The sequence below is a fragment of the Centruroides vittatus genome, unplaced genomic scaffold, assembly GCF_030686945.1.
Source record: "Centruroides vittatus isolate TY-2023 unplaced genomic scaffold, ASM3068694v2 contig_1158, whole genome shotgun sequence".
In the NCBI taxonomy this organism is placed as follows: Eukaryota; Metazoa; Arthropoda; class Arachnida; order Scorpiones; family Buthidae; genus Centruroides; species Centruroides vittatus.
In genome coordinates this window covers 676,691-700,942 of record NW_027120744.1, presented here as the reverse complement: position 1 = coordinate 700,942, position 24,252 = coordinate 676,691, and the positions used below count along the sequence as shown (strand labels likewise).

The window sequence follows — 24,252 nt, the reverse complement described above, 5'->3', positions numbered from 1 at the left end:
TGGCCAGACCACATATCTTATTTTCGTAAAATACGATAGAAAACTTTTCTATGTCAAAAATGTCAAAAATTATTGGAGCAGAAGTAGATTAGTATAATCATAATCTTCTGCAAATAACATGCAACAACACATAATCAGAATCAACATGTACCTTGTAAAAATTGCTAGAATAGAAATAAAATGTCGTAACATGCATCATCATGTACCCTGTACTGTACCTTGGAAGTGGTCATTGAAAATAGACCACTGTTATAGTTTAGAAGATATCATCTCAAACATTGTATTTTTTCTCCCTTTTTTTCATTTTATTTATAGTTAGCAGTTTATTGTAGATGTAATTATAAAATAAAATGGAAATAAATGAAATGGAAAAACTGGAATATTTAAGATGGAACTATCTATCAAAAACTGTATTAAGTGTCAAAAAATGGCTGCTAAACAAAAATTTTATTGTTTCATTTCATGTTTGTTTTATTTATCAAAAACAAATAATAATAATAATAATAAATGCCAAAATAAATGCAAAAACTTAAATAGAAATAAATTTCATTAAAATAAAAAGAAACATAATCTGCTTGTTATGGAAGCCGAAAGTAACAATTTGTTATTCATTTACTTTTTACAAGAAGTTTGAGGTTTTTTAAATATGGTGTAAGTTTCATTCATTTCTAAGAAACAACAATTTTAATGTTAATAACATACAATGACATGGGTTTGAGAATCCAATCACTTCTTTTTGTTTTTGCTGTAGAGAACTACTATTATAAGTGAATGTTCCAAAATTTAGACACATAGTACCCCACTAAAAATATATATGGTTTTTATGTTCCAGGATGTTCATGAGTCTTGATTGAAAGAGAGATAGTCCATCAGACAAGGAATTGCAAACTTATTTGTACAAGTACATCCAGAACAAAATATTCCTCTTTATCATTTAAAACAAAGGAAATATTAATCTTTATTTGCAACAATGATACTTCTTACTTGTCATTATAAAAGTCCAGATTTCGATTGGTCTGACTAAACACTTGTTTTCTCTTGTCCACTATTGATTCTGTATCTTCTTCCGTCTTCTCCACTCTCTTTTCTTTTTTTCTTTTACTATTGAAAATCTGCTTTCTTACTCGAAGACCTCATCTTATTCTCTCAGGTCCTTACTGGGCCTCGCCCAACTTGCTCAGGAATGTGTCTAATAGAATATTGTTAATTGGGTTAACATTTCCAAGTAACAAACAGGATATAACAAAATAAAATGAAATAAAACAAAAAAAGAAATACACACAGATTGAGATATATAAATGTATACATTTCTTAGACCATACTATAATACAACAAAATTAAAAGTCAGTTTCTAATCTAAAACTTCTAAATAGTACTCTTAAGAATTATTATATAGAGTGGAGAATTACTGGAATCTTATTAGCTTCCAGCTATAACTTCCAGTATAATTATCTAATAATAGCAATTAAATTAAGTATAGATTGATGTTCAGAAAATGAATGGTAAAACTGAAGGTGAGGCATATGTACCTTTTGGTGATTTTTCACATTTTTTAAAAATACTTTTGTTAAGTTTAGGCAAGTTTAGACGAGTTGAAATTGGGTGATAACCCAAATCATTACATAACCTACACCTGTTTTCAAATTAATTTTTAAATCAGCTAGTCTGTAGGTCAGTGTTTTTCAACCTTTTTCATTGAGTGGCACCCCTGATTGAAAAGTAAAAAATCGCGGCACCCTTGACCGGCGGCAGATCTAGAATCTGAAAAAGGGGGCTTTAATGGGGGGCAGATCAATCTTTTGCGAAAATGAATGTTATGCGCAATGCTGGGGTGGGGTCCGAGGAAGGGACTCCTCCCCAGGAAAAAAAATTTTAAAAATTGACAGTTTGAAGTAGCATTTTAATGCAAAAATAGTGTTTCTGTGTGTTCAAAATCAAAATTTAAGTCCATTGAATTTTGTTGAAATACTGACAATGTGTTATCTTGAACTACACTTAGACAACTTAGAACTACCAAGAATTGGCGCTACGATTGGGATGCCACGGCACCCCGATTGAAAAACACTGCTGTAGGTTATCTACAGGAAATTACAATACTTATATAAACATCTCAAAGCCCAATATTTTAATAATGAAACCAAATGAATGCCTGATTTAAATCAGGCTACTTTATTGCTATTGTTAATAATTAAATACTGAGTAATTTGGTATTTCTAGTAGCAAATTACTGAATATTTAATTATTAATAATAGTCAGTGGTGATATTTGAAATATTTAACAAGGGGTTCGCTAGCAGAAAATTTTTCCCTGACAATCACCGACAAACGAAATGGAAGTTTTGGCTAGAAATACAATACCTTTTCTTGCAACCATATATCTAACAATATGGCGCTTCTAGAAATAGGCACATGTCATCATCTCTCGAGATACATTATACTTTTTCTTTCACTGTCCATAGCCCAACACGTGTTCCACAGCCATCTTGTATTGTCTCGTGCGCATGGCATTCTGGGATCTCTCTTATGACTGGATCTACTTTCAAGAACACTCTTGAATCGATTGCGATTAAACCTCGATTGAAACGCTCGAGAGAGATCGCACCAAGACATACTCCCTGACCTTGCTCACAATCTAGATTGAAATGCTCGGTGCAGACGGGGTATAAGGCCCTAGTTTAGTAGTATTACAGAGTATAATATGCATATTTTAATATATTTTTTTAAAAAAAACAAACCCACTGAGAAATGTTCCGTGTGTTTAACAAGGTTCGGGAAACTGAAAATTTTAACAACGGGTTCGGGCGAACCTGTGCGAACCCGCCCAATATCACCACTGATAATAGTGGTAAAGTAGCCTGATTTAAATCTGTCATTCATTTCAAATTACAATAATATCTAATATAATAAGCATAATAAGTAATTTTAATGGCTATTAATACTCTGTGGGATATCTCAATTAACAAAGGAGGATATGATGAGCAGAGGATTTGATGTAAAAGAAAAAAGATATTTTTATCCAGAAGAACCTGTTGATATTTCCAAGATCAAGAATATAAGATCTCTATTAATACATTCTAATCTAAATATTTGCAATTATCATTTATATAAAAAATTGGTTAATGTTACGTATGTTTCCAAGATGGCAGCTCATCTGAGTCCAGCAAGGAAAGAGTGGGGACGCACATTCTAACCTAACCTAACCTATTCTAATAATTTTGTTGGTAATAATTATGGTAATTTATTAGAATAGGTTAGTTTAGGTTAGAACGTGCTCCCCACTGTTTCCCTTCTTCTATTTGCTGGAATCAGAGACGAGCCGCCATCTTGAAACCATAGGTAAGATTAACCAAAAAATTTAATATTTCCATGCAGCATGAATTAATTAATTGATAGCATTCTTCACGGAAAGTTATAAATGAATATTAATATAAGATTTTAATTTCTTTATAGGTAATCCAATTAAAGAAAAAGCTCTTGAAGAAATTAAACATGTATTTACTCCAGAATTAGCATATGTTTCTTATATTCATTTCTGCAAACTTGCTGGAGGGTAAGTATCATATTAATTACTTTGTTTTGCTTTAATTATTTTGTATTAGTCTACTTAATAAATCAAGAATTTTTACAAAATTACAAAATAATGTTTTAAATAAAATAATAATTAACTTTTATTATTGCTTATCTTGAAATCATGTCTTCTTTTATTTGTTTTTTCTGTCACAACTAGGTGAATAGGCAGACACTGGGCATTTTTGACATCAATTTTTATTCAGGAATATCTTGTGGGCCGAGATGCGTTTCATGCATACGCCCCTCTTCTGTTGGCATTTCTTTTTGAGATATCTTAGAGGTGTTAACTAATATACATCTTGCTTAAAAATTACTTATATTTGCAATTGAAAATTTTTGTACGGTTAAAATTTCCTGGCTTTACACTGAACTGCACTTAGCTCACACTTGTGATGTCTGTGTTGAATGTATATTAGTTAACACCTCTTTACAAGATATCTCAAAAAGAAATGCTGACAGAAGAGGGGCATATGCCTGAAACGCATCAAGATATTCCTGAATAAAGATTGAAGTCAGAAATGCCCAGTGTCTGTCTATGCACCTAGTTTTGACAGAAAAAACAATTAATTTTTAATTGAAACACTTACACAACAAAAAATCCAGCTTATGAAACAAAATGAAGGAGAAAAACAAATGTCTTCAAATGCCTTTAGCAACCAATCTTTAAGTTAAAAAACTTATTTGGAAATGGATAGCAGAATAGAACAAATGATGGAATGTAATAAATTAAAATATAAAATGAACATCTGATTGGCAGTCTGCCGACTGCCAATCAGATGTTCACGTGTTTGTGTCAAGATGTAAATACAGAGATGTAAAAATAATATTAAATCTCTAAAAATGCCCTCCAAGCTGGGGATAACATGTTGTGTCCTTGTAGTTGACTGCCATGTTATTTCTACTGGCATTGTAAATTTCCAGTATTTCCAGGTATTTAAGTAGAGAATGCTCCCATGTGTGATGAATGAGTTGTGCCTTATTGATATTTACCTGAGTATCATCATTGTCCAAGGTATATGTGGCTAAAGTCATAGTAGCTTGTCTATTATTAAGATGAAATAAGATGTTGTTGCAGATGTTGTTTTAATGGACATATTGTAGCTGCAATGTATGGTAGATGTCGGCTGTCTCTGTTGTACTGAAGCAGTATAGTTTCATGAGCTGGATTTTTGCTTGTGTAAGTGTTTTGTATACTAACCAGTATTTGGTGCATTTATAACTTTAATCTACCGTATTTTATGGACTATAAGACGCTACGGACTATAAGATGCACCTTAATTTTTAAGCAGTTTTTTTTAAAAAAATACCTATAAGACGCTACGAACTATAAGACGCACCTGAATTTTGGAGGCAATTTTTCGAAGAAAAATGTGCATCTTATAGTCCGTAAAATACGGTATATCATTGTTGGATTTAAAGATCATCCATTAATTATATGTACAGATTAAGGGGAAGAGGGAGTCAAGAAGAGTGATTACATCATTGTACATGATGTAGGAGGGCATCAAGGCATTGTCTATGTGGACTTTGTTTAGTGGTATTATTGACATCAAATGATTGCAGGATTATGTCAGGCTATAGTAATGCTACTATTAATAATTAAATGTAATTTATCAACATGAGGCAGGGCTTGAACCCACAACTCCTGTTGCCATGAGGACACATTGTCAGTTATACTTCAGGCCAATTCTTTTTTTCCAGAACCTTCTAAATTAATTATTAACTATTAATTTAATTATAATTATTACATTTATCAAGAGATGACACATAATATCTATCTTGAGGTCTAATTACTTAACATTTAATTATTAACCATGATGTGAGATAAGCCGGGGCCACTGGGGTGGTCCCCAATGACCACTTACGTGGCACAGGTAAGCTATACCCAATCTCGGGGTCACTGGATGACTTTAAGGATAAATTGTTGGCGGGATTGCAAGATCTGGCCAACATCAGGATGCTGACACCAGTTAAGATCAGGTTAAATTCATCCTAACTTGCGCATGGTAAACAAAGTTGAGTAGGAGGACTATTTTTCGAGTGAAGAGGTCAATGAGCACGTCAATAGGTGTCCACGGTTTGACAAAGACAGGTAGACAGGTTAACGAATAAAAACGTCTAAATCTAAGAATATGCAGAAATATGGGTTATACATCTACAGAAATATGAAATTTACATATAAGGCAACATGACAGAATATTTATGTGCTCTGTTTGTGTTCTAGCTGCTATGCGCTCGAGAGAAAGTTTACAAAAATACCTCAGAGAGAGATACAATTCTCTGTTTTTTTGTAGAGGTTGGGCCGGGGACGAACTCTTCTGTTCTTATAAGGCAATTCAAACCGTCATCTTCTATGGAAAAGTCTGCTTTTGGCTATTCTGGATATGACAGGATGGAAGTCTTCTCCTTCATCATGGAGTCTGTCTTGTAATCACCATTTTAGAAAGTCCATTGGGAACAGGGTGGCTGGAGGTATTCACCGGTATATGCCTCCAGATGACCCTAACTTAATCTCTCTCCTCCCTTTTATCACTTTAGCTTGAGAAAAATAGTCAGGTGATTGACTGTTTGGATCATGAATCTATAGGTGTGAGGTGAAGGGTTACCATTGTTGACATTATGACGTCGTCCATCTACAGCTGTCATGTCCATATTTGGTACGCTTCCATCTATTTAGACATCGACAATCGACTTTCTCCTCCTTTAACACTGTGTTGTTTATCATTTAGACTCAGATGTTATATTTCTCGGCCAGTTGTTGATAGTACGAGTGATATTCAATCCGTTTCCTTAGTGATGTTTTCCTTATGATTGCAACAGAGAAATAGGCTTAAGATTTTTCTTAATTTTACGCAGAATTGCACCCGGATCCTCACAATAGTGTTAACCCACTTAGCTTTTGAAAAATTTATCTTATATTAATTATTAATAATTAGCCAAACTATAGTCTGAATAATCCAGAAATTAATATGATTATTATAGAATATTTTGGCTCAGTTGTTTATATATATCTACAATGATTTGTTAACAAATATGAAACAGAAAAAGTAATATTTTAATGCTTGAGATAGCAATTTCTAAACTGCAGACTGGTAATTATCACACATTCAACAGTCAGCCAGAGAGGTTATACACCAAAAATTATGGTACATTCATATTTTGAAGCAACAATCATTTTTTTGTTCCACCCTACCTCAGACAAAGTTCGGAGAGTTCTATGCAATTCTGGGCTTTCAAGGTTTTACTGTATTATAGTCTGGTATATTCAGTGGTGATATTCGAAATATTTAACAAGGGGTTCGCTAGCAGAAAATTTTTCCCTGACAATCACCGACAAACGAAATGGAAGTTTTGGCTAGAAATACAATACCTTTTCTTGCAACCATATATCTAACAATATGGCGCTTCTAGAAATAGGCACATGTCATCATCTCTCGAGATACATTATACTTTTTCTTTCGCTGTCCATAGCCCAACACGTGTTCCACAGCCATCTTGTATTGTCTCGTGCGCATGGCATTCTGGGATCTCTCTTATGACTGGATCTACTTTCAAGAACACTCTTGAATCGATTGCGATTAAACCTTGATTGAAACGCTCGAGAGAGATTGCACCAAGACATACTCCCTGACCTTGCTCACAATCTAGATTGAAATGCTCGGTGCAGACGGGGTATAAGGCCCTAGTTTTGTAGTATTACAGAGTATAATATGCATATTTTAATATATTTTTTTTAAAAAGACAAACCCACTGAGAAATGTTCCGTGAGTTTAACAAGGTTCGGGAAACTGAAAATTTTAACAACGGGTTCAGCCGAACCTGTGCGAACCCGCTGAATATCACCACTGGGTATATTTGATATATTAATATTGTTTAATAACAAATACAAATTTAGTTAAACTTAAGCACAATTGTTAAAGTATAAATAATAAACTTTTAAATAATTATGTAATCTAAATTATTTAATAATCAAAATTAATAACAACTCATGAAACTGTGTATCTTTATGACAGTTTAATTTTATCATTAATTTCTATATTAGCATAGAAATCAACCGGTAATGGCCCACATAGCAACAAGATATAGTAAATTTACTACTCTTACAGTTGACGATGTAAAATTGTGTTTTGTGTAGCATGGTCATCAATGCATTATATATATATACACACCATATTTCCATATTTACCTGCATATAAGACAAGGTTTTTATTCATTTTTCACAACTTCAAATTCTTAGGTCGTCCTATATGCGTGAACAAAGGATTCTTTGTGTTTTTGCAATAATTTTTGTGAACCGGTGTATTCACATTTTTTACTGGATTCTCACCTTCTAGTGTTTAAAAACTAAAGTATTTTATCTGGGTCGTTTGAATCATTCTTGCGTATTGTCAGGAGTAAAGATGAATCGAAATACGAAATAGATTTTCAATTGAATTCCAAATTCACACGGTAGCCTGATATAAGTTTTAATCCATTTCCACGTGAAAATGGATGATTATTCAGAAATCAGAATTCGGAGAAACTCAAGTGTAATTGATGGAGAGTGGACTTGACTGTCAAAAATTGGCAAAAAAAGTTCCCGATTGTCCAGCTTTATATGAACAAATTATGTTGTCAATTTTACAAGATTTTTCCTTAAAGTTTAAAATGCCAGTAATTTTTGTGAGACAATGTATTTACATGCATTTGATATTTCATTTGTGATTAAACGAAATAAAATTAGAATTGTATTAATAAATCTAATTTTTTATTTCTTTCTAATTTAATCTAAATCTTTCTAATCTTTCTAAATCTAATTTTTTTCTTTATTTGATCTTTAAAGTCACACCTTGTCCTATATGTGAAATTGTCTTATACTCGAGTAAATATAATGTGTATATATATATATATATATATATATATCAATATGTTCAAATTTATTTTTATTATAAATATTTTCTATTAGCATAAATAGAAAATATGGAAATAACAATAATTTTATTTAAAATAAAAAAATGAGTTGTATAACCTTCCCAGCAATCTCCAGATCTCACAATAATTAATAATATGAGATAACCCTGTTGCACATTCAGAATGGAAATGTAGAAAGAAAGAAAGATCAAAGAAATCTTTCTCTAAAAGTACTGACACCATTTAGGATAAATTATCTCATGTCCTAACTCACAAATTAATTCCTTTCTGAGTGGAAAAAGTATATTAGAAACTTCACCGGAATTTTAGGAGAGTTTTAGTTGAATTGCTAAACAAGTTATGTGAGCCAACAATGGAGCTAGGCATTAAAGAATCAAATGCAATAATTAAAAGATAAATTTATTAATAAGCGATGACCCAAGTTATTATACAAATGTTAATTATATAAAAAATATGATATTATAACAAAAGTAAACCTCAAAATTATAAATGATTCCAAAGGAGATAAAATTATGACAATCTGTTTTCTAATATTTTCTTATGAGAATGTTCATAAAAGATTTCATGATTCATACTATCTGTAATACACCCATATTCAATGTGGAGAATTGAAAGTTCTTGGGAATGAGTAAAAGTAGGGAACTAGGAGCAGGACGAAAGCATTGGCTAAAGCGTTGGAACAAATCTTAGCAAGAGAGCATTTGAAGGTGACTTCTCATCTTTTATACTAAAATTCCATCCAATAGAATTATTAGAAATAGCCCTCCACACTTCCAATGTGTGACGGAAGTTGTGTGGGTCCTGCAGATAGAGAGTGAGACATCACACTCTATCTATCATTTTTTGGAGGAACTGAATTGTTTTCCTCTAGTTGAAAAGGAAGTTCCTTTTTCAACTTTACTAAATTTTATGATAGATAAAATTTCTATCAACATTATAACAATTATTTTAAATAAATTTGTCAAAAATATAATCTCCCAACTGCAGATTCTTACATTATTATAAAATGGTAAAAAGCTTAATTTTGAGCATAAAGATGAGTTTTAACTCATCTTTATGCTCAAAATTAAGCTTTTATAATAAATTATAGATCCTAAAAACAACTAAAATATTCATTAAGTCAAGATATAACACATTGCCCCCCTCTATCTCTCCTCCACCCATTGACCTTTAATCACCAAAATGTAATAGCATAAATGTCCCTAATACACAAACCTCCCTGCAAAATTTCGGAAATTTTTGACAAAAGGCACAGAAGTTATTTATTAAGCTTCAAAGTGGATGAACAGAATTATGCTTCTCATACCTACACTAACATCTATACATAAAGAAAAACCCTTGTAATTTTTTGCATTTCTCAACATTTCAATGTCCCAAAATGTAAAAATCTTTGAGGAGTCATTTTTTGACTGATTGCCATATCTTCCCTTTGTTAAATGTAACAGCCAGGAAAGTAAAATCAAGAATGACAATTTGTTTCATCCATTTTTATTATTAAAGTGTATTATAATAATAGTTATATATTAATAATATATAGTTATATATAGTTATATATAAATAGTTATATATTAATAATATATAACTATTTATTCAGTTTTATTCTGTGTATATTCAACATCTTAAATTTTCTATATATTTTTATTATAGCATACATATGGAACAAACATTAAAAAATGAAGAGTTGATAAGACATCTATGTGCAACGCATGATAGTAATTTGGAGCGTATCTTTCATCCTCAGAAAGATTTTTGCTTAGAAGGATCAGATGTTTCAATGAAGTCACATCAACGTGCACCATCATTAGGTAATAAAATGAAGGAATTTATAATTCAAATAATTACAAAGATCATATTATTTTATTATTTTTATACTGGTTATATTTTAATCTGTCTATATTACTTTCTATATATGTGAATTACCAATTTTAATGAAGATTTTGATTCAGGCATAAAGTTGGAAAACAGTGTCTACTAATACTTAAATTCTAAGGATGATATGAAATATTTAAAAGTTACTTAATTTTTAGTAGAGAATCATGTTTAATTATAATGAAAATACAAAAGGATTATAGCATTATTTTATAGCTTATATAGCATTATAGCTTAATTTTATAGCATTTGAATATTTTGTTATATTTCTCATTATATTTTGCAAATATTTTCAAATGTTTAAAATCTTTTAGGACAAGACGATACTATTGTTAGTGGAGAATTTGGCAAAAATGTTGCTGTAGTTGGTAATAGAATTGATATACATTCTTGTGAAGACAATTTGCCAACTAATGAAAAAGGAATTATAAATGCCTCTCAGTTTGAAGGGAACAAATTAACAGACATTCCCAAATATGATATTGATTTGTTAAGAAGGTATGCAAAGTTTTAAAACATAAAGTTAATTTTTTTTACTAAAAATTTCTTTCATAATGTTTAATTAATCAAATTTCTTAAAATTCTAGAATTTTTTTTCCTTAGTACTAAGCATATTTGATGTGATCACAAGACATTTGATGAACAATTATTATTAAAATTTTCATTCTTTCTGAAATCAAAAATTTGTTACCAAGCAATACAAATTTTTATTCAAGCTTTAAATGTTTCTATTTATAAATATCTGTTTTCTTAAAAGTAAATTATTTAAGTGCAATATTAATATCATATTTGAAGAAATTAGTTTTATGAACTATGTTTGCATTTAAAAACTAGCAATAAAATTTTAGCATAAATTATTGTATAGATTTTTCTCTAATTAGAGATGAAGCTGCATTTGTTTATTTGATGCTGTAATTCTAATTTTTACTACTATAACTAAAATACAGTATTAATTTAATGTCAAATCTTTATTCTGTTTTTACATTAATTTGTTTCAATGTAGAAATTGAAAATGTGGTTAATAAAGTTAGTAAATACAAATTCATTGAAATAGATTTGTTTTATTTTAGTTGTTAAATTTAAAATGGAATTGGAATTTTTGTATTAGGATACTTTATAGAATTAGAAACCATAGCAATACTAAAAAGAAATATGTTTGGTTTTATATAATTACAAAAATAATGTAAACTCTAGCTTATATTTAATTCATTTTTTTAGGCGTATGGATAATAATCATAGACATCTGAAAGGAAATTGGCTACTTTATTGGGAACATGAAATAGGCCGAAGTGATAAAGATTATCATTTTAATTTTAAACAAATAAAATTACAATCTTTTATAGGTAAATAAATTTTAAATATTACATTTTGCCTATTTATAAATAATGTCTAATTAATACATTTTTTGTATAGGTCATACAGGAAGTATTCGAACAATACATGTACTTGATAATGAAAACTCTTTCTTGACTGGTAGTAAAGATAAAACAGTAAAACTTTGGTCTCTTCGAAGTTGTGGTAATGGTTCTACTCAGACATCCTCTCAATGGACATATACACATCATAGGAAGTCTGTTTTTGCAGTTGCTTTTCTTGATTCTCTTCGATTAGTAGGATCTTGTGATAGTACTGTCCATGTATGAAAATATTGTTAATAATATCATGCAAATTTATTTGGGTTTAATCATCATCTTATTTGTAGGTTTGGGATCCATTTGTTGGATCTTGTATTCAACAATTAGATTCATCAAAAGGAAGTATTGTTACTGTTCTAACAGCAATGCCATCCCCAAGTTCGTCTTTTATTGCCGCAACAACAAGTTCTACAATCAGGTATGATAAAAATAAATTTGAAAATATTTTCCAGTATTTTTATCTATGATCTGAAAATAATAATTTCTCCAAAATCTTTTAAAATTATCAAATTTGCAAATTATTTGCTATTATATCTTTATCAACAATGAATTTTGAGATCTTGCAACTTCTAATTTTATCATAAATACAGACAAGAAAAATCATTCAATTACAAGATTTATAACTATTTATTCTAATTTTGTTTTTCTGTAATGAAACTGATATATAACAGATTATGTGACTAATACAAATATTAATGCTATTTTATTTACAGAAGAAATAATTATAAATGATAAGATTTAAACATGATATAACATTTAATTACCAACTGAATTATATGTATTTATTATCACTATGTCACTATGAATAAGTGTCACTTGGAGTACAGAAATCACTACAAAATGCTATGATGCAAACATCACTAACTTGAAAGTAACCACTGAATAACAGATATTTTTAAAAATTAAAATTTACTACAAATAGAAATAGTCACTATTGGTATGTAGTTAATGCATATATGAATTTGCACATACAATACCTTAATGAAAATTCTGCTGTTTAGACTAGCATCATCACTAACTGTAACACTTGTCACCTTCTCAGTCCACATTACGTCGAGTTTGTGTGACTCTACTGTACTGTATAATCTGATTCATAATAACTTTGTGTACATGTATGAAATATTTTTTGCTTTGATTTAATGATTTATAATAATGAAGGAAAAATATGTACAGCTTACAGCATTGAAAATTAAATATATTCAATACCAAACATTTGATGAATTACATTGGACTATATTAATACTACTTATTACAAATTAAAAATCAAGTAATTGACCTAGAAGTAGGTGTTAGGTGCCATCTCTTGATAAATTTAATAATTAATTCTGGAAGTAAAGATCAGATTGAGTCAGGGTAGTGTAACTGGCAACGAGTCTGTACGGCATGCAGGAGTTGCAAGTTTCAAGTTCCATTTTTGGGCAATTCTTCTTCCAGAACCTTCTAAATTAATTATTAAAATATTAACTTAACTACAATTATTAAATTTATCAAGAGATGGTGCCTAATTCTTACCTCTAGGCCTAATTACTTGACATTTAATTTGTAATAAGTGGCATTAACAAAGCATGATATAATCCAGCAGTCATATTTGGCATTAATCTAAGAATTGGGTTTATGGATGTTTTATATTTGAACATATTCAAAATTATATATTTTAAAAAGATGATATTTAAATGAAATAAAAAGACTGAGAAAATAATGGTTGAAGTCATAAACCAATAAATTTTTAATCTATAAATAAATCAATATATTAAAATATTTTCTTTTTTAAAATCTAGTGACACTTACGATTTTGTATTGAAAATAGATTTAAACTTTATTAAAGTAATTTTTTTTCTATTGTTTAACCTTGTGGAATCATCTCTGTAGTATATTAAAAATAATTTGTATAAATCAATAAAGATTTAATTTATAGAATCTATCCATTCTTGTCCAGCTCACACTATAACAACAAAACTTTTACCTTTATATATATGATGATTTAAAAAAAATGCTTAGTAATAATTAAAAATAAAGTGTAATAAGTTCTTTGTGAATGCCTAGTAATGAACTCTTTTTCTTTTTTTATTCTAATGATAAATCAAATTTGAAAATATCAGCCGTTTGCAATAATGAGTTTATATTTTATTTAATGAAGTTTATTATTATTATTTTCATGTAAATTTAAAACTTCTACATTATAACTGTAATTTTATTTAATGTTAAACTATTTAAAATTTTAGATTTTTAGATGCTCGTACTTGTCGATATATGCATGAATACAAAGTCAGTACAGGCCCAGCTGGTTTAATACGCTGTGTTAGTGTAAGTCCAAATGGTTATTGGCTTGCAGTAGGTCATTCTTCAGGAATTATTTCAGTTCTCGATGTAAGGAGTGGACTGTTATTTGAGTCATGGATGGGACATGAAGGAGAAATTCTTAACGTCAGTTATATTTATTAATTGTATTTAAATAATTTTAATATAAAATTAATAATTTAATGTGTGAATTGATATTTTTTTATAGTTAAAAGCTTTCAACAATACTTGTTTTGTGTCAACTTCCTTAGATCATAGTGTTTCTGTTTGGAATGCTGAAGAAGCAAAACTTAAATGTTATCTTAGAGGTGAATTATAAATGACATTATCTAAATTTGCTTCTTATATGATTAATTTTATATTTTATTTGTTTTATTTTTATTTCAATTTTGTTTAATTTGGTTTCTAATATTTCTAAATATTACATAAAAGTTTATTTAAGATTGTTATTAAATATTTTTAGAAACCAATGAATTTTAGATCTCCATTTAGCAATGTTTCTGATAATGGAGATCTAAAATGTCAAAAAAAATTTAATGATAGTAAATATTGTGATTTCTAATAGCAAGCTGTAGAGTTATTTATTTAATAAAAACTAGTTTTCTTTGTAAACACAACTAGACGCCTATAACCAGGGGAAAAAAACGAATATATTTTAAAGAAAACAAACATTTTCTTCTTTTTAAATGGACAAAATTTTGTTTTAAACAACTAAAATGTCATGTTCTATTTTTATAAACAGTTGTTCAATTTTATTTTTGTTTCATCTGCCTGATAATGATCATTTAAAATGGTAGAAAATATTTCTTTTTTTGGCTGGTTATAGATGTTTAGTTGTGTTTATTAGTGAATTATACCAGTTTACTGGCAGTGACTGTAATTTTCTTAGTAAAATTAATTATGTAAATTATATTTATGAGAAATGTTTTAGCTAAACGTATTATAATTCTCTTTTATTTATTGTTTTAAATTCATTTAAATTGAAAATAATCTATTGAATAAATTGAAAATCATATCTTAATATTAAGTAAAATAATTTGTACTTTTTACAATGATACAAGTATTATGAGTAGTAGTATTATTAGATCTAACTAGATGTTCTGTTCATTTTATCCTGCAAGAACAAAACATTGCAAATTGTTAGTTTTTTATAAAAACAACATTTCCCAGGAGTTTCTTCAATTTGAAGTAATGGAGACTTACATAAAAATATAATTTTTAAAGTCTTTTAATTTTTCTGTTTTCATGGACCAATTCAGAAGTAACAGTTAAATAACTTGAAGAAATAAAAATCTTCTAAAACATTATGAAATAGATTATTAAAAATTATCACAAATCATTAAAACTTGATCAAAACGCTGACCTTTTATTAGAGGCTATGGCATTAGTTTTTTAATACAGTAATACTCGGTTTTTGTTGACTTCGGTTATCATTGAATTTTTTCATGAAAAGTTTGTCTCGGTTTTTCTTAATTGCCTCAGATTTTGTCGGTGTGCCCAATTGACCTTGCTGCTAATTTTGCAAAAAGAAAGGGCGACCCATGTGTTTTCTGGCTCAGTGTGGCATTATTTCTCGTTCTGTGAGCATTACCCCACAGCGGCCCACCATTGGCCAATGTTTCCTTTCCCTGAACACTGGGAGTTCGGTCATGGGTTCGCGCTTCGCCAGGACGGGCTGGTCACAAGGAGTTTTCCGAGTTTTCTCTACATCTGTAATGCCTGAATAGGGGCCAGTTACTCTTAAATGAACCTCTTGGAAGGCATTATTCCCCGCAATACGACCATCATAAATGCATACAACTACTATTACATGACAATTACGTCACACTTTACCACAGGGTGATATAGACTAGAAGCTCATGTCCAACTAACTTCTACAAGACAAGACATTACCCCACACATCTAGCCAAACAATTCCATTGCTTTCCTTTAGATTAGTTTCTTTATATTAATTTCTTATTGCTTTTAGAATTTAACACTATATTAATTCTCTATAAAATGTGTTTTTGGTATTTATTTTGGACTGTCTAGAATGAATTACTGTAATTGGATTTACATTGATTCATATAGAAATAATTGCCTCGATTTTTGTCAGTTTCGGGTTTCGTCAATTGTTTTCGGACAAATTATCGACAAAAAGTGAGGTATCACTGTATATCATTTTTCTTATAAATATGCATCATAAATTTAATATGGGATGATTCAAAGAAGAACTTTACAACTTTGAAAGTGTACAGAATTTTAATGATAATACTTACAGAATCACTTCAGCTATTAATTTATAGAAAAACTAATCAAGTTTTACCTCAAGCATCCATATTGGTTTGATGAACAAGCCATTGTTAATACAGAAAACATTCCATCAAAATTCAATTTCTTGTCAAACTTTACTTAACCATGCTTAATAGTAGCTATGCTTAACAGGATGACCCTATGACATAATGGGACTCAGCCCGAGTCTGGTGTGAGTCCCATTGTCATGGGATCATCTTGTCTCTATGGAACAATATAAATATGAGTTTTTTATTTATATAAAAAAAAATATTAATATTTTTGTTGGTTGTAACTAGGAGTGATTAGTTTTAAATAAACATATACTGTATTTATTTTAGATGGTTTTTACAATTTATTTATTTTATTTTTTTTTATTACACTTATCATTTTGCTCCAGTGCAAAATGATGACACTTTACACTATATTATAACAGTATATTACACAAATACCATATTTCCTCGAATATAAGACAATCTTGCATATAGGATGAGGTATGACTTTAAAGATCAAAATAAAGAAAATTAGATTTATTAATACAATTCTAATTTTATTTCATTTAATCACAAATAAAATATCAAATGTACGTAAATGCACACATTGTCTTGCAAAAATTACTGGCATTTTAAACTTTAAGGAAAAATCTTGTAAAATTGACAACATAATTTGTTCACGTAAAGCTGGACTATCCGGAACCTTTTTTTGCCAATTCTTAACAGTCGAATTCACTCTTCATTGATTACACTTATGACTTTCTTCAAATTCTGATTTCCAAATAATCATTTGTCTTTACATGTAATGAATTAAAACTTATATCAGACTCCAGTGTAATTTTGGAATTCAATTCAAAAGTTTTGCTTTTCCTATTGCTATTCATCTCTACTCCTTACAATACACAAGAACGATTCAAATGACCCAGATAAAATACTTTAGTTTTTAAACACCAGAAGGTGAGAATCCAGTAAAAAATGTGAATACACAGTTTACAAAAATTATACAAAAATGAAAAGAATACTTCACTTGCGTGTATAGGACATTGTAAGAATTTGAAGCTGTGAAAAATGAATAAAAACCTTGTCTTATATGCGAGTAAATACAGTAATAATAATAATAACAACAAATTTATGAATAGCTATTTATCTTTGCAACAGTTCCATTTGTGGAATTATTTTATTGTTTTTCTTGTAAATTCTGCACTCTTCAGTTTTGCAAGAACAGCATAGTGTGATTGTAGTTAGCCAATAATATGATGTCCAATGACATTACTTACATCAGATATATTGAACAAAAATAATAGATTTTAAATTTTAATTTGATGGATGTAGATCATATGTTCATATTATTTATCCATTAATCCAATTACTAACTAAAATATTGGCTGTAAACCTTATGTAATTGTTGTGATTACTTTTGTAATTTCTTTATGATTTTGTAGTTTTTTTATCTTTGTAACATTTTTATTACAACTAATAATATTTTTGTTTATAAATCTTTTTTGTAGGTTACTTTTAGAATGTTTTTCCTTTTTTGTTCAACATTAAATTTGCTTAAACAAAAGAAAGAAATTTCAGACACTCCAAAAACCTTAATGTAAGATCAATGAAGAATTTTAATTAAATATGTTAAATACAAATGTTTTTGATCTACACCTAAGATCTGCTTCAAGTCCATTTTTGTTCTCCATTTTATATTGGAAAATACATTAGACTGGAGAACAAAAACATACCTGAAGCAGATCTTGGGTGTAGATCAGGGGTGTCCAAACCGCGGCCCGCGGGCCGCATGCGGCCCAACGCAAGTTGCAATGCGGCCCAATGAACGTGTAAACAAAACTGACAAGTTTATTTTATTTATTTATTTATTTCAACGGCATCAACCACAAAAAAGAAGTTTCACAAAGCCGTAAAACTTTATATATATACTGTTGAGATGGCTATTTTTGGGCTACTTTTTAGAAAATTTTGCTACTTTTTTTTTTGCTCTTTAGCTAACTCCGGCCCATAAATCCATGATTTCGTCCAATGTGGCCCAGAGAATCTGAAAGGTTGGACACCCCTGGTGTAGATCAAAAACATGTCTTTAACATATTTAATTAAAATTCTTCATTGATCTTATATAAGGTTTTTGGAGTGTTTAATTCATTTATACAATCAGTGCTATGAAGAAATTTAGAAAGAAATTTTTAAGATGCCTACCTATAATATTTTCTAACAATTTATACTACGTAATTTCAAAATTGGCAATTTAAAAATTTTGTTTAAATTCCTATGCCATTGTTGCAAAGAACTAGGCCCTAAGCATTGTTGGGCCCTTTATCATATTTTGCTTAAGAGACTAAAATTTCTAGTTATGTCACTGACTTGAAGCATAATATCTATTGTCACTTTGGTAACTGCAACTATGTTTGAATTTTGAGCTTGGCAAGGTTTGCAGACAAGGGTGAAATAAACTCTAGATCTTTAATGAAACCCTAGAAAAAAAAATACTGTACAGATATCCAGGATTTCTTCAATAAATCCTCTGAACTTTTTCAGGTTGGTGAATTAGTTGAACAGGCCAATAGCATGGCTACCTCATTCTTCAAATTTGACACCCCTCAATTTTTTTCTGGGATTTCATTAAATATGTACAGTACATTTATTCCATCCTTGCCTGCAAATCTTACTGAATTCAAAACTCAAATCATTTTTACAGTTACCAAAGTAATAGATATGATGCTTTGAGTTTGTCAAGAAATTGAATTCAGATGGGATATCTGCCATATGATCAATGGTACTCACATCAAACCAAAGTGACTTCAATCTTAGCTGGCTAATATGGCAAATTTCTGTATGAATCTCAGTTAATGATGACAAAACCATATTCATCCTATAATACTCAATAACATATTAGTCAATAACTGATTATTTTTAAAAAAATAAATAACTAAACTAAAAAGTTTTTAACTGGTTAGGGGAAGATTTAGCTTGCTAATTTGAACAGTTATTAATAAAAACCAGCTTTACAACACTTACTTTTAAAAGGTTTTGAGAGACTAAAGTAATATTATCATTGGAAAACTATAGAGTTAAAAAATATGATTATAAATTAGATTAAACATAATGACTGCATTTTATAATTTTCAACATTTAAAATTTTAAGACATTTGAAACTATTTGAAAAATTATTTTATCTGTTTTGTGCAAAATTTGTGCATAAAAAACATTTTCTTATTATTTACTTCACAATAGAATTACAAATCCTTATTAAATTGTAAGGTTCCCAATGGGGGTGGAAATGTCAAGAGGGTCGATGGGTCACAAAGGGTTTGTATGTAGGCGATCAGCACTGAGACAGACTCTATGGTTACAAGAAACCATTTATTTGACATGAAAAAAAAGCTTACAAGATTTCCACGATCTTAGAAGTTCTAAGTCAGCAGCGGCCTCTGGTCTTTCTCTCCTTTCCAAGATAGTCCCAAATGAAGGAGTGTCCCTGGTTTGTGAATGACAGTTCTCTTGACAATTCCAGGACGATGCAGTCGACTTCTGGTAATGGGAAGATGTCAATCCAAAGTCAAGAGACGGAGACAAAGATGGGCATGGGACTTTTGGGAGAAGCTGTCGCATCCTTGAATTTCCGGGATTTTATTAATTTTCGTCCTTGACTGGCCATTTCAATTGCTTTTGGTTGCTTTTCCTCATTCTCGCTTTCTAAGTGGTTGACCACTCATTACTATGTGTAATGAGATCTTAACTTAGATTGTGGGAGAGGTCAAAATCGAAGTTTAATTCAATCTCCAACTGGAGATGGTCGATGGACTTACATTCTTCTATTATTCAGTGGCATAGCGAACATAACTGGCGCCCGGAGCACGACGCTTTATTGGAGACCCCCCTCCAGAAACATATAGTTTGTCTTGGAGACCATTTGGGCACCCCTCTGTGAGTGGCGCCTGGTGCATGATATATCCCCTTGCTATGCCACTGCTATTATTAAAAGTTTGTGTCACGTTTTCATACAAAAAACTATATCTAATTTCTATTTTTTTTCTTTCAAACAAAAATTATTTTAATGTGAATTTCAGTGATGGTTCATACCTGTCCAGAACCTCACAAAATTATCTTACATCTTTTATTTATTTATTAGAAAAGTTATGTAATTAATTTTTGATTTAGGTAATATATATATAAAAATTCTTAATTATATGATTTATAAAGTAAGACATAACTAAAAATTACATTTTTCAGATTTAATACTAAAATTTTAAATAACATTAAAATATATATTTGATTTTTTCCCATTGAAATTCAATATAAAATATCAAGAATAAATAAATAAAGAAAATCGATTATTTTTTTAGGACCTATAGAACCAGTTACTTGTTTAGCATTTCATCGAGGTGAAGTTATCACAGGAACTACAGCTAATAAAATAGGAGTTCATTCATCAATTGAAAATCAAGTAATAAAATTTTTAAAATATAAATTAATAAAATTAGAAATGTTTAAAAATATGTTGTTAATTTTTTTTTATTAGTGTTCTTTCACCAGTACTCGACTACGTTCTGATACATTTAAAGGTCTTCTAACTTCAATGGCCCTATTACCTTTTAAACAGATTACTACTACTTGGAGCAGATAATGGGGTGTTTCATTACTTTGTTAAAAAAATATATATATATATATAGATTATTTGTATTGTGTATATATTTATATATATAAATATATAATGTATAATGTATTATTGGTAAAGGAAATATTTATGATATATTTAAAATTGAAAATATCTTCTTTGTATATAAGATAAAATATTTTTAAATTATTTATTGACATTAGTATTTGTTTCATCAATTAGTCAGTGTTTACAATAGAGCATGTAAACTTTCTGAAGTTATTTTTGTACATAAAATACATAAATAGTAATAAGTATATTTATTTTATTTTTTCTAATTTATTGAAAACTGATTGCATTATTAAATTCTGATATCAAAACTCTGTATGATTTTAGCTTAAAAAATTGAAAAATTATATACTACTGTTTGAAAAAACTGTGTTTAAAAATTTTAACTTTTTAAATGATTCAGCATTTGCCTTCAATAAAAATAAAATATGAAGTGGTATATGAAATTTATGTAAATTTAATTAATGTAAATTACAATTTAAAAGTAAATTTTATTTTAAAATTTAAAGATGATATAAATAAAGATTGATAAAAGATTTTAGAGTTGATTACTTATGAAAAATAAATTTAATTATCTTTATAAACACATGTGAAATGAATCATTGGTAAATAAATTATTATATTAAATTCATAAAGAAAGAGTAAATATATATATTTAGTGGTGGTAATTTTTAAATGAAGTGTTACTCATCTTTAATATGAATCATTAAGATTACTAAAATTCGATCTTTGTGAAACAGAAATAATTTAAATTAATATTAATCAGAAAACTGATTATCTTTTACAATGCATTTAAAAATTTTTTGGTGGCTTTTATTAATGTTAAAATAATTATATTTCTTATTTTTTAAATTTATTTGTATATAAAAAAATTTAACTTTTTAATATAAAATATATCAGACATGGGCAAATGCGGCTCTTTTTGAGTTACATGTGGCTCTTGCTGAAAGTGTTAATTTCTGTTTTTTATTATTATTTTTACAATTTATTTTATAATTTTGTGAAAATATGTTTATTAAAACAATTCAATATTGTTTTATATTATATTTATATTATATAATAAAATCGTGCACCTTACCATACTATCTGCCACAACAGTACAGAACTGCAGCTCCCATGCATTTTGCAAAACCTACATTTTGGCTCCCACTGAACTCTTGCTTGCCCACCCCTTGAAATATATATTACTTAATCTATTATTCAAAATATCTGATTAAAAATATCACAATAACTAATATCTGATATACACTCATTGTCATAAAAATTAGTGCACCAAGGAGTTGTATCACTGCAAAACTTGGCATGCAGATAAGTCTCAAGCAGATATGGAAATGATCAGTTATACCATGATGGCTAATTGTGTAATGCCAGCAGAGAGCATTAAACTGTGTTATCCTTGGCCTATAAAAAAAGCCCACAAAGCATTCTGTCTGTAGTTTACCTGTTGTAGAGACACTGTATCACTAGAGATGCCTTTATGTCACAGTCGAAGACCATATGAACAACTAACTGAGTTTGAGAGGGAAGGATCATCGAGTTGAGAGAAGCTGGATGGTCATGTTGCCGAATAGCCCACCACCTTGGCTGTTCTGACAACATTGTGAAGAGATGTTGGGACCAATGGACAAGAGAGAGCTCACACACACATAACACCCAGGCTCAGGACACCCTCAGCAGACCACTACCTGAGAAGACCACCTGGTCCTCTGACAAGCATGCTCTCAGCTGTCCATATTGTCGTCTGCCATCCAAACACATCATTACAAGCCCATCTCTGTCTGTACTGTTTCAAGGCACCTAGGTGAGGAACATATGGTATTACAGTGACCATTACATGTGCTGCCATTTACAGCCACCCACTGTTGCCTTTGTTTGGAGTGGTGTTGCTCCTGATGAGATTGGATCACAACAGAATGGAACCAAGTTGTCTACAGCAACAAATTCAGATTCAGTTCAGGCATTGACAACAGCTGTGTTCATCTCTGGAGCTCCATGGTGAATGCCTCAATCCTGCTTATGCTTTGGAATGGCACAACACCTCAGAGTTGGTGTAATGGTCTGGAGGGCCATCACATACAACAACCAGTTACCTCTAGTAGTGATCCAAGAGACCATGACAGCCCAGCGGTATGTTAGTGACTTCCTGCAGCCACATTTGTTGTCTCTCAGGGCAGGGTGCCCAAAAGCCACTTTCCAACAGGATAATGCTCATCTACACATAGCAAGAGTGTCACAGGACTGCCTCCATCACATTGCAACATTTCCCTGGCCTGCCTGGTTCTGATTTGTCACTGATTAAACATGTTTGGGATCATCTGGGATGCCAAGTTGAAGAGCCTAGGAGTTTGGCCAAACTAGAGAACCACCTGCAGCAGCTGTGGACTGAGATGCTGCAAGACACCAAAAGCACCTGTATGCCTCCATGCCCACCTGTATCACATCATGTATTCATGCTAGAGGTTGCCCAACAGGGTACTAGAACCTCCTTTCATTTGTAGTTCTATCAACAGACTCCAGTCAGAGTCGAATAAAAGATATCGGACAGTTGCCTTGAAACGGACCTTTCTTGTGATCTGATCAAGTCTTGGTTTTTGCCTAGAAACAAAAGGGATACTAATTGGGAAGCAAGGAAGGGGATACAGGACTAATCAAAAGGTGAGATTCGAGGGAAAAATCCTATAAAAATGCTGAATCTCAAGGTCAAGAGAGGAGGTCTCTAAATTCTGTGTGATTAATCTGCATTGTACCCTCTGGACTTGTACACTTGTAGCTGACAGGGGCGGAAGACCAGGTGCACTCAGTGGTATTACCTGGCTTGAAAATAAAGAAAAGAAGGCAGAAGGCAAAGGTGAAAATACAGAAAATAGGATAGGGGAGGAAAAAAGGAGGTGTAGGGCGTTTTCATCAGATTTATTAGATCAAAATAAGTAAAATAAAATAAAAATACAGAGATTAAATAGCAAACATTACATTAGTAACATTGAAAATGTACCAAACACACGCCCACTTCATTTTGTGGAAGCGACTTAGGTAGTATTTACATTATATACATTTGTGATCAATTGTTGAAGAAAAGTTTACACTACATAAATGCACTCACTGTCATGATGATCGAGAGTCAGATTCCAACACTCCAGTTGAAGCAAGGAAGTCCATGAGACTTTTAAAAAGTTTTTGATCCATCACGAAGTTGTCCATTTCGCATGGCCAGTTGAGTCCTTGGGAGAGTGCAGTCCTTAGAAGTGGTTCTCGTTCAT

At 30.2% G+C, this 24,252-nt stretch overlaps 1 protein-coding gene across 1 annotated transcript in view; it reads left to right on the top strand.

Annotated features, from left to right (window-relative positions):
- Wdr81 (WD repeat domain 81) overlaps positions 1 to 21,370 on the top strand; it is a 94,907-nt gene extending 73,537 nt beyond the window's left edge. The window contains 10 exon segments of the mRNA XM_067275837.1: positions 3,450 to 3,549; positions 10,128 to 10,285; positions 10,664 to 10,847; positions 11,568 to 11,692; positions 11,763 to 11,986; positions 12,052 to 12,182; positions 13,987 to 14,188; positions 14,271 to 14,370; positions 20,676 to 20,776; positions 20,852 to 21,370. Coding sequence (XP_067131938.1) covers positions 3,450 to 3,549; positions 10,128 to 10,285; positions 10,664 to 10,847; positions 11,568 to 11,692; positions 11,763 to 11,986; positions 12,052 to 12,182; positions 13,987 to 14,188; positions 14,271 to 14,370; positions 20,676 to 20,776; positions 20,852 to 20,956 — 1,430 coding nt within the window. The 3' untranslated portion in view covers positions 20,957 to 21,370.
- The last annotated feature ends 2,882 nt before the right edge of the window (positions 21,371 to 24,252 follow it).